Consider the following 12,239-nt stretch of genomic DNA (forward strand, 5'->3'; position numbering starts at 1 on the left):
TCCGATGTTTGGAGCCGATACTCGTTTTCAGTAAAAAGGAAAATATTGGCGTCCAAAAAATAAAACAAAGTCAAACTCTTAACTTAGTTGGAATGCCTTTACGCATGTTTGTTGAACATTTTTTCAGATTTGCATAATGCTGATGTTTTTTATTATTTTATACATTTTTGACAATATGCATCTTTGTTGTAAAATTCTAACAAAGCTGAGGGAGCTCCCAGGGTCATCAGCATGTCTTCAAAAGACACATGAAAACTTGAACAATTTCTCCATATAGCTTTCGACAGTAAATAAAGTTCTCCAAAATTTCCAAATGACAAAAATATTAAAATTTCACTTATCTTTGTTTTGATTTCAAAACAAGCAGAATCTCTAATAAACTTAACAGAATATTTAAAGAAATAGTTCCCTGAAGTTAACACAGTTTTAAATTGATATATTATCGGCCATCAGATTTAAAAAAAAAAAAAAAAAAAAAAAAAAGGCCAATACCGATATTGATCAAAATACAGAATATCGGCTATCAACTACTAGAATCTAGAATCATACATCGAGAAGAACAGGGCAGGGCCAACTGCAGAATTTTTGGGATTTGACCTGCCGCCAAACATAAAACAGAGTCAGTCAATATTTAGTACAAGTACTAGAGTCACTCATCAAGAGAAGAACATTTTCGTTGGCATTTTCTAACACAACAACAAAAGTGAGGTTGCGTCAATCTTTGTGGCAGGACAAAAAGTACATTTAAAATCTTTTGTTTTGTTTTGTTTTTTATGAGCGCAAAGGAACAGTGGAGGAGGCACATTCTTAATCCTCTTCAAAATATTCCTGTGTTCTCACCCCGAACCGCCCGTCAAAATGAAAACGGCACCCGCGAAACGAGGTGGAAAACATGCCAAGAAATGGATCCGCGTGACGGTTGGCAGGATTGAAGGACCCGAAATAGGCCGGAGGAGGAAATGCGGATGTCCAAAGGACATATCTAAAGAAAGTGCGGGTTCAAAGGGGGGAATACCCAAAAAGTTGAGCGGCACAAGGCGGCCATTGTGGGTCTACGGCGCTCAGGCAGGCGGGCGGGCGAGCGGGCGGGCGGCCATATTTTCACGAGGCCTTTGGGGAGCCGTGCGCTTGACACATTTACGGCAACCTGTCCAACCCGCTGCTGCTGTCTTTCTATTCACACACGCACACACATGCAGCTGAGTTAGCCTTAGCCACATGCTAGCACATGCTACCTTGACTTAAAATTGCCTCAACTTACCAGTTTTTTAGTTACAAGCTGTAGCAAAGGTCAAGTCAAGTCCAACTTTGACAGCCAGCATACGGAACGGGACTTGGGGCTGGCGTGGCCTCCGTAGAGTGCCTCGTGGTTGGCCATGAGTGCACGCAGACGCGGCCACAGCATTCAAGGGTAGAGACAATGGCTTGATTTTTCAAAGCAATTTTGGGGATATTTTTGTCTTTTGGCAGGGTTGTTTACAACAATCTTGTCTGCGGTGTGTCAAATTGACAAGACGTTTCTTTTCACTTAACAGGGATTTTGAAATACTTTTGGCATGGCATAGTCTTCATCGTGCGCCGTCCACCTCAGTGCACTCAAAGGTAGCTTTGATCAGGCTCATAATCCTCTGTCCGACTCCCAGGCAGCTTTGGGCTGTTCCCAAGCCCACAGTCCCGCACACTTGCCCACCACGTGGTACGGGCGACCGTCACGTCTCGCAACCAAGTCAGCAGCAAACGACGCCGGAGGTCCGCTTGGACCCGTGACTCCCCCCCCCCCTCCCCCCTCCCCGCCCCGGTCCAGTCTGAACCTGGCAACCTCCACTTTTGATCCTTACACTAGAAAAAAATGCAAATACTTTGTTACTGTGCTCAGGTCAAATTCTTCAGAAGTTTATTTTTCCAACAACTTTTTTGAATTTTACTCCCTACATTTGAAAGCAATATTGGCAATTTATCGGCTATTTCTAGCCCCCGATATCAGTATCAGCATCAGTCCCAGAACCCCAAATCCTTCGGTCGGACTCGAAAAGTGCAGGAGGTCAACTGTTCAGTGGATACTTCCTCCACAGCATAGGTTTTCCTCTCCATTGTGCTTGCGGATGAGCTGAAAGGCTCTGCACAAACGATAAGGAAACCAGCGGCGTGTAAAATGGATGGCGGAAAAAGGCAAGCAGATTAATCGCAGCCTCATTAGTTTGCCTCCTCCAACCTAGAGACGATTCTGCGTTAAAAGAATCCGCGTCGGATCGTCTTTCCATTCCAGTGAAGATACCGAAGAAGCTTTTGCGTGCGTTAAAGCTGGATTCAAGTCGAAGGAACTTTAAGTCCTTGCTTCTGTTCGTTCTTGGAACCACAGCGCCTTGTGCTTTTGTGAACCAGGGTTCAACGTAGGGTTCAACGTATGGTCAAAGCCAGGCTTGCAAACAAGGGGCAGGCTTTTCAAATAAAGTGTTATGGTTAGGCTTACAAATTCGGGTCCGAAGCCCGGGTTGGGGTTTCGAACAATGGCAAGGCCTTCGAAAGTAGGCTTTCAAGTAAGGGTGAGGATTGCAAAGGTTTAAGGCAGGGGTGGGCAACCGGCGGCTCCGGAGCCCTTTCATCCTTATGTTGCGGCTCTGCGTGGCTTGGGAAAATACATTACAAGTGTCCGATCCAAGTGTATGGTAACGTCTTCCAGAGAAACGACGTCAGATGTCGTCCTCCTTTTCATGATTCCAAAACGACTAATGTGGGCCGTAGTCGACGCCAACTACAGTGCAACACACGGATCTCTTTGTCCTTCTCGCCGTCCGCTCATTCCTCACTCTCACCCCCCCCCCTCCAATCCAGCGAGTCGCGTGATGCATTCAAGAAGCTCGGAAACAACACAACCTAGCAAAACACAAGTGCCACTGTGAGACAGAGAACCCAATTGGTTACGGTACGTTATTTGTCTCAAAAACGTGGATCCTGCCTTCTTATTAAGTCAAAGTTTTTAACTTCTTTCTTCAGACCAGATCAGCATTCGGCTTCCTCAGAGACGTTTGATTGCACAGGAAACAGACGGCATGCGTGGCTGCCTTCTGACGCGCCTGCTGCCAGGGACACCAAAACTGCGCAATATCTTAAACTGTTTTATTTGTGTGTCTTTGTTTGTTTAATTTTAAATTGTACGATTATTGGGACCTTATTGGATCATTGTTTTCTTTCCTGCATGGCTTTAAATCTGAAAGAAGATGAAGATGTATTGTATTGCCCTTCGGGTCTAAAATGTCCAGCTTGCTGTGTCTTTTTAAGCGCGGCTTCATGCGACATTTTTTTGTGGGTCTACACGTGTCCCAAATTTCATGTAGCTAAGTGAAACTGGCTTCGGGGGCTGAATTTTTCTTTAAAAATCAGTTAAGTGCAAATGAGCCATTAGAGCCTAATGGGTCCGTTTTGAACCAAAATGGCAGACTTTGTGTGTCTCTTTAAGCACAACTTCATGCAACTTTTTTTTGCTGTGTTTACTACATTTCATGTTGCTAAGGAAAACTAGCTACAGAGGTTGATTTTTTTTCTTTGTAACCGATGCGAAATAGTCGCGATAGCCATACGCACTGTACCAAAATTTCGTGTTGCAAAGTACAACTGGCTTTGAGGGCTGAGTTTAATTTCATTTCTTTTGAAACGGGTTTGATGGCGACTCGTTCATTTTTGCTGCCAATGTGTGGCCAGATGCCATGACGAACAGTCCAATGTTTTGCAACTTGGTGTTGCCACTCTGTTTGGTATATTTATATTTATAAATTTAGTAGCAACTGGACCAAATCTTTAGGATGTGTTTGTTTTTGAAGGACTCATTGGAAATGGCTAAAATGAGCCTAAAATGTCCGCTTTGAACCAAGATGACCGACTTCATGCGCCTTAAATAGGCCAAGCTGATCATTTGCAAAAGAACAATGCAACTGGCTACTATCAAGAACGCGGCCGCAGTGGCTTTTGTCTATGAACGCGTGTCTTTTGTTTATTTTAATGCGATCAGGCAACACTCAGGTAGGAGAAGAAAAGCGGTCGAAAATGGGGTCACGGGCTGGGAGGAAGGAGCACAATAAGCCATGACATCACCGCCGTGGACTCTGTGGCACGATAAGCCGCCGCCGCCGCCGCCGATCCTATCTGTCCATCAAAAGGCCTCCTCTGCGTGCGTGCGTGCGTGTGCGTGCGTGGGTTCGAAGCCCCTCTTAGGCGGGGATGCTGCCGGCCGTGACGGACAGCTGACCTTGAATATTTATAACCGTCCATTTAAAATCCGTCTGGTGCCACAAAAAGATCGTGTGAGAGATGAGCACTGAACTTAACCTCGCTAAATGCTAACAAGAATGCTAACGAAGAGCTTTGGGGGGGTCAGGTATCAAAGTGGAAGGGTGCAGAGGAGTGCAAGTGGACAATTTATTCACAGTTGTGGCTACGACATATGCTCTTTCCATGGAAAATTCTTGGGTCAAAATTAGTCAACCAAGATCAACCGGTAAATCGTGTTTTGCTCCATTATGTCATCATAGTGGACACTGAAAAAACAGCGAGTGGTCTGGAAAGCCTTCATCCAGAACTTTGATTTGAGGTCCGACTCAATGTGCGTAATTGGCTTCTAATGGATTTATGATCGTGTTAGTCAAAGTCAAACATGCCTACCAAGTTCGAAAACGATCGGATAAAAATGAAAAAGGGAAAGTAAAGCTTTTTATTGTTTCTAATTTGCCATTGCTGCCACATTGACTTTTAACTGTGAAACTTGCAACTTTAACATGTGAAAGGCTGCACACCAAACAAGCCACTTGGAGAATTAATTAAAAAAAAACAAAAAAAAAAAAAACATAAAAGTACAACTGTTGTACAACTGTTGTACTTTTGTATCGGGTACCTTTATGTTGATTTTCAAGCAAAGGGAGAGGGAAAAGCAAGTGTTGTGCCTTCATTTGCACTTTGGCAGCAAAATCAACAACTGAGCTTTTCCTTCACGTTTTCTCTTCCTGTGCCTGTGCGAATACTTTTGTCTGTGTCGTGTCTTCCATTCTGCCCAGTGCGTGTAGTGTATGTTCAGTTTTAGCATCGCGGCATCTTATCCAATAAAAACATGGCCAGGAGGCTTTGGAGAGAGCAAGGAATCTGTTCTTTTTTTTTTTCTTCTTTTTTTTTTGTGCCTTCACTGGCCTGGAATGCCACAGGATTTTATTCCCTGGCGTGTTGGAACGTCAGGCTGCCGTTTAAGCCCAAAATGAAGCCTTTGCTCGGAATTACGGAGTGTTTGCTTTGTGTTATTGTTGGGAATTTCAAGAGGGCCAACACTCAAAGAGGAAGGATTATTCTAACATTACTTTTATAATAATGCTATCGTACTGCGAGCTGTCACTAATATTTTGACCCATGTAGCAAAATGATCCAACCAAACTATTAAGGGACATTCTTTAATAATTTCCAGCAAAGATTCAGTTCAAAGTAAAAGTTTGTTTGCACATAAGTCACATTTTCAAGGGGAGGGGATTTACGGATTATAAATGTAGCGTTTCGTTCTTACTTAAAACAACTTTGTTGTTGTTTTTCTTGTTTTAATTGCCTGGTTTTAAAAAAATGGCCTATTTCAGGGAAGGCATCTAACCACATTTAGCTTGCTAGCATCGAGTTGTGGCTTCTTCTTTCTCATAACAACTTTGCTTAGCATTGTGTTGTTTACCTGTTAACTGGTGATTGTTTTAGTTCAAGCAAAAGAAGTTAGAATCATTTTTAACCCTTTCTTAAAACTCAAACCTTCAGGGCAGGGAGTTTAGCTGCAATAATAGCTAGCATATCTTGCATTCTGATCAAGAAAAATGTTACTCAAAAGTCACATTTTGGAAGGAAACAGTTTAGTCAGCAATACGCTAACTTAGCATCTCGCATTGTGTATCGTAGCGTCTTATTTTGTTATAACATTGTGTTGTTTACTTTGGGTGGTCTCACAGCTCATGCTTAAGAAGTTAGCATAATTTTTATCCTCGCGATAAAAAGAAAACACGAAAATTATGTTTTATGTGTTTTATTTGGGACATTTGAAGACGTTTGGCTGGCTGCGGTTCGCCCAACATCAAAGTCCCTGGGTTGCGTTTGGCTTATGTGGCTTCACGTTTACATTTTTCTTAAGTGAAAGGAAAAAAAATATATATACTTTGCCCTCCTAGAACAAGCAACCACAAACAAAAATACAGATGAAAACCGGTCGCCATTGCTCACGTCTTACATCACCACCCGCTGCGGTCCGTGCGCATCACGAGAGCGCTTGAGTCAAAATGTTAGCGTTTGGAAAAAGGACGCAATTCGATTCAAACTCGACCGCAAAGTGTATAAATTCAATGTCACTGAACATGAAATTGAACTCTATAATCTTCCAGTGGAGCTCAACTCTTATTTTTCCACGTCTAAACATTTATATTTAATGCGTAAAGCGATACGCGGCCATGTGGGAGGTTTGCTAATAACACATAGGCTACGTTGTTTGTATCATATAAAGAAGTGAGGTCAGCTTTTTGGCCGAAATGCACCACAATTTGCGTCTTTCATTTAATTTGAGTTGGCAGCTGACTGCACGTTCCTCATGCGATAAAATGATGACGCAGCACAGAAGCAGATGACGTGTTTAGTTGTTTGATTGGCTACAGGTGGTCCACACTATAGTTTTTCTTTTTTAAATCTACATACAAGTAAAAAAACAAACGATACATGCAGCGTTATCCTCACTTTAGATGTCAAAAGGGTTTTGTGTCTGCCAGTGTTTCCTTCTCTCTTAGAGACAGTCCAAATGACTCTTGAGTATTCAAAGGTGCCGACCCCTGAACTCCAAAGTACATTTTTAACACTATTAGCTAATCAGCAGCTGTGTAATCACAATGGAGACGGTGTGCGTTATAGTTCGACGCGCAAGCATTAGTGTTAGGCTAACCGATACACATCATAAGGTTTCCAATTCATCCAACAGGCCCCTCATTCAATTTTCCCTCGCTTTTCTTTTCCGCTAACTAGCGTGCGACAAACGGCCGCTTCTCCGTCGACCCGCGTTTGACACGAGGGTTGGAAGTTCAGGCCCGGGTCAGCGGCGGGGTTAAAGGGACGCCGTGTAATCCAGTTAGGCTTCTACCCCGCTAATGGCACAATCCACTTTAGCTCTTTTGTCAGGACCAGGGAGCAAATTAGCCGGCATGTATTAGCATCGCAGCTCGCCGGGCACGTGAGTGACCAGTTCATCATCATCATCATCGGATTAATTTTGATGGAGGTGGAAGGAACATTTTGTTTTATTATCACGCAGCGCTGTTGCTTTTTGTTTCTGCCGTGCAACCAACCATATTTAGTCACAAAATGGAGAAGATCATTTCATCGCAAGAAAAAAAGGGTGACTCATTCAAGTAAAATCGTTATTTACACATGATTTATTTCATTTTAAGATTAGGGGATTAGTAGTGGCATGTTATAGCTCTTTTTGTATGAATTCTCTCAATATGGGCTTGCACCACCTGTGTTTGTGATGACATGGCAAACTTGATCCATATCATTTTGCACTTTTGTCTTGGTCTCTTGGGCCCAAAAAAAGCTAATTTGGCGGCCAGCACCTAATGCTAACTGTCACGTGTTCCTCTGGCCATGTTATGTGGTTACATCATTAGTGGGACAATAATTTCATATAATAAGAGGCGCTTGTGTAAAAATAAAAAATGTAATGACAGTGCTGGAAAATTGCACGTCCGTTGGAGTTTTGTTTTGAAAGCGGGGCGCGCGCACAGCCACACTTTGACCTTGTGGTTGGGAGTCAATGGAGAAAATGCACATCTCGCTCAGGACGGGCAAGCCAGAACTTTTCTCAGTATGTTTGGATTTTGAAATGTTTCTTGAAGAAGATCACAGGCAAGATTATGAGCTCATTTAAGAAGAACAGTTTATCTCACCAGTGTCGTAGTTCAGCGCATTATAATGCAAGCTAAGGACAAAACGTAGTCTACATCTTGGTGGGATGGGGGAGCTGTTATTTTTCTTGATTGGAAGATGTTTCGATTCTGAATGGTGAGCTCAGGCGAAAACTCTGATTCAAAAGCAACCATAGGCCAACACATGCATCTTAGCCTCGACCACCGGTGTGCTATTACTTTTCTCAGGCCAAACATGTTTGGAAATATTGGACATTTCTTCAAGAATTTCACAAGCAAGACCATAAGATTGTCTCAAATGTTGTTGTTTTTTTTCCAGCAGCAAAATCTTGTTCATTATGTGCAAGCTCAAATTAAATGCACAAGATAGCATCTCCGTCGCGTAACGCTAATATTAAATGCACCAGCTAGCAAATGACTAAAACAAACAGACGTATAGGGCACCACTCGGGGATTACGGGGAGCTCTGCTCTGAAAAGTTAAGAGTTGACAATGCTACTTACAATTGCACAATTTTACCATGGCCACTGTGTGATCGAGCAGCAAGATTATTTGCAATTTTTTTGAGGGTCTCATCGTCGTCGTCGTTGTTCCATTTTTCCCTCATTATGTTCATTAATGACGCAAGCGGGCTGATTTCACAACCACCAACCCCTCCCCTGCCCCCAAATATAGAAGTAAATCTGTTTGCTTGGTCCCATTTCCATCCCCCCGTTTCACCTCTCATCCCTCTTGAAATTCCAATAATAATTTCCAGCTGTGAACGCCACATGAAAGCGGTGGCTGTAATGGGGTGCTGAAAGCAGATGCTCCGCAGGAAAAATAAAAAGGAGGAGGCTTGGGGCTTCACTTCCAAGGTCTCATGTTATCATCGGCCCTGCCTTTTGTCTCTTTGCCAAAATCAAACCCCCCCGCCCTCGCCTCGCCTCGCTCTGTAGATCTTAATTGTGCTTAACTCGTCAGCGCCGGGGGGACCAAATTGATTGGGAGACTTAAGAATGTTGAATGTGCGGAATGTGTTGAGTGGGGGGGGAGGGAAAGAATGAAAAGCGGTTAAAAACAGTACAACAATGTTTTTGCAATCAATCCTTACGAGTCCACCGTGTCTTTCTTTTTAGGGCCTACTCACCCACCTTGTACAGCAGGAATGAACACTACCACTCCAAATAATGCACATAGTCCCCCCCCCAAAAACAGTCCATATATTGTATTTATAATACAAATACAAATGAACAAAACAGCTCCAAAAAATCTACAAAGTCAACAAATACAATAAACAGAACCAATTCCAATCAAAAGAGTTAAAGACATGTAAAAGCAAAGTAAAGAAATATAAAGTAAACTTATTTAAATCACCAAAAGAACATACTGTACACTGCAATCGAAATCAACACAATCACTTCAAATAATCCAGAGTCAAAAAAGTCCAGGGTAAGCATGGGCAAATGCCAGCGTAAAATACTACCACTACTATTGCTGCAACTGTTATTGTTGTTCTCATTCACATTCCACCTGTTGTTATGCTCGTCTTGTATTTATTGCGTTGAGCAGTTTGTGGACATAAAATTCGGCGCGCAAATAAATCTTTGCTTACTTAAAAGGTTAAGCCCAGAGCATGCCGGCTAAAATTTATGTTAGCGCCTTCACGTGGCGCGCAGATGTTTTGTCCGCACGCTTCACGGCGAGAATTTAAATGGGGTTTTTTTTTCCGCCGATAAAGGTATCGGAAAGTTAGCGTGCAGCAGCAAAGACCTGCTGGACTGTCGGGACCTCGCTGCAAACACCCTGTCAGGAGATTGCCACCATATAAGGACAAATTTACGTAGCGCACAAAGAGATGCTCGCGTTAGCCTCGCATGCGCCTGACTGGTCATTGGGGAGACTCAGACTGGACAATGACTTGAAATAATCCACAAAGACATTCAGGGCGGATTTGAGCGTTACCTATTGCGTTACCGCAGCACACCCGAACCGACTGTACATATTTTATTTTATTTATTTATTTTAACTATTGCAATTGTTTCTCTCATTCTAAGTGACACCTCGCACAATGGAAAGCAACAGAATGATAGAAATCATCTACAAAGTCAAACAAATCCAGTGCACACTCAAGCATGATTTGTTGTGATTGCTCCAGGATATAATAGAAATTGAAAACAAAAAATAATCCACAGTCAAAACGGACCATGCTTCCAAAATAAATGCTTTGGTGCCTCTCATCAGTTATCGATACTAACCACCATCATAGAAAATAAAAATCAACAGAAGAACTAAAATAATCCAGTCAACTATATTCATGGAACATTCGACCACGTGCGCACAACGGAGTGCTTATAATTAATGCATTCGCTCCTCTTGCCACTTACTCGTGCTAACCTCGCGTCAGAGAAATAAACATATAACCGAATAGAAGTAGAAGAAGTCCAACCAAATTTATAGTATGCTAGGACACATGTACATGTGTTCATCATCGTGTAATCCAGGATAACCACCACCTTGGACAATTGACATAAACACAACCAGTGGAAATAATTCATAATAATAAAAATATTAAAAAAAAAAAAAAAGATGAATCATATCCTAAGTGAAACTAAGACACTTGTGACAAAGGATGTGGTTTTCTGGTCTGGTTTTCCTTCAGGTGTCCGCCATAGACGGCGACCGCGGTTCCTTCGGCGCGGTGTCCTACGCGCTGGCTCTGGGCTCGGACGGTGCGGCATCCGCTTACTTCAACGTCGACAAGGAGAGCGGGCAGCTGTGCACCATCGCGGAGGTGGACCGCGACGTCGGGCCTGACGCCTTTGAGCTGACAGTCACCGCGACAGACGGGGTAAGAAGAAATATTCCTGACAGCTAGCCACTTCAAAGTGATCTTACAATTGAACACACCTGCTAGTGAAATAAATACCGTTAAAGAGAGGTGGGCATTCCATCCGACCAACGGGTCGGTATGTTTGTCCATCACTGACAGACGCCCGTTTTGCTGAAAAATAGACGGATCGACGAATGACAGACGGGTGCACAGGCTGCTGACAGAAGATGAATGACGGAGCGGCAAACTTTAGTGAAATGCCCACCTCTGCCGTAAACCATAACTGAAGTACTAAACTGACCGGCTGACTCGCTAACCAAGAGTCAGACAAACGAACTAAATGTCTGACTCACCGACTGACTAGCTAGCTACAACTGACTGAAGTAAATAGCTAACTAACTTTGTCAAGTTCTGTAAGTCAGGTCGGCCCTGCGCAAAACAATGCAGGTTGAAGAGGGCCTGAATGATAATGACTGAATGAAGTTGAGGGTCATTTAGAAATTCTACTAATCCTTTAATACAAGTGGAATCAAAGATAAGTCATTGGCGGTGATCTGTCTCAACTATGTTTGCACTTGAGTATGCAGCCGAGTGTTCTCGAGATTTGTTCCCTGCTCGGAGCAAATCCCCAGATAACAAAACGTTGGTCTTGAAAACGTGCGTCAGAAGTAGGATTTGAGAAGACATTTGTTCAGAAGTGTGGTTGAACCAAGCCCAAGACTCCCAACTTTATTGCTGGTATAAAAGTGTAAAAGGAAAGCAAACCGGTCTCGCTTGTCCTTTCGCAGTCTCTTTGTCTTTCCTGCAGTCACTTCGCTCTGATTCGTGACCATGAAGCGAAGGCAAAAAAACTCGACTGCTGTGCAGGAAGGTGGAGGATGTTCATCCTTCTTGTAGCGAGATAAGATTTTTAACATCAACGCGGTCCCGCCGGCTCATCTCAAGACCATTGTCGCGTTTCCCTTTTAAGGGCGGCCTGAGCACGGCGGTCCGCGTGAGGGTCTCGGTGGCTGACGTCAACGACAACAGGCCCGCCTTCTATCCGGTGCTGTACACGGTCAGCCTGAGTGCACACAGTGCCCCCGGAACCTCTGTGGTCAGGGTGACTGCTCACGACCCGGACGCCGGGGAGAACGGGCGGGTGACGTACAGGGCGGCATCCGGCGGAGCTTCCGCCTTCTTCACCCTCAACAAGGACACAGGTACGATCATAAACCAAAGCAGTTTTGGTGCATTTAGGCGATTAAAAGTTTTGCGGTGAACCAGTTTCCTGTTGCAAGGGTAGGGTACCTCAAGACTCAAATTGGGGTAGGCTGCAGAAAGTGTTTGCAACACTGCTGCAAACCCAGCGGTAGAAACACAAGTCAGGCTTTACCATGCCCAACTGTACCTTAACACACCCAATTTCACATAATTTGTCTAAAAATTATATATTTAGTACAAATCGTTCGGTTGGCAAAGGGGTGCAACATTTCTGGTGAATTGTGGGGAAGCTTCAGGTAAATTTATGG

At 43.5% G+C, this 12,239-nt stretch overlaps 1 protein-coding gene across 2 annotated transcripts in view; it reads left to right on the forward strand.

Moving 5' to 3' along the window:
* Window positions 1–12,239, forward strand: part of dchs1b (dachsous cadherin-related 1b) — a 45,154-nt gene that overhangs the window by 16,061 nt on the left and 16,854 nt on the right. For both annotated transcript variants that reach the window (XM_086013080.1, XM_086013081.1), the window contains exons 5-6: window positions 10,558–10,746; window positions 11,699–11,930. In XM_086013080.1, the coding sequence (XP_085869206.1) occupies window positions 10,558–10,746; window positions 11,699–11,930 (421 nt within the window). The remainder of the gene's footprint in view (window positions 1–10,557; window positions 10,747–11,698; window positions 11,931–12,239) is intronic.

This window comes from Filicampus tigris, chromosome 17 (genome assembly GCF_054856515.1).
Source record: "Filicampus tigris isolate MCC_2025a chromosome 17, RoL_Ftig_1.0, whole genome shotgun sequence".
NCBI classification, from domain to species: domain Eukaryota; kingdom Metazoa; phylum Chordata; class Actinopteri; order Syngnathiformes; family Syngnathidae; genus Filicampus; species Filicampus tigris.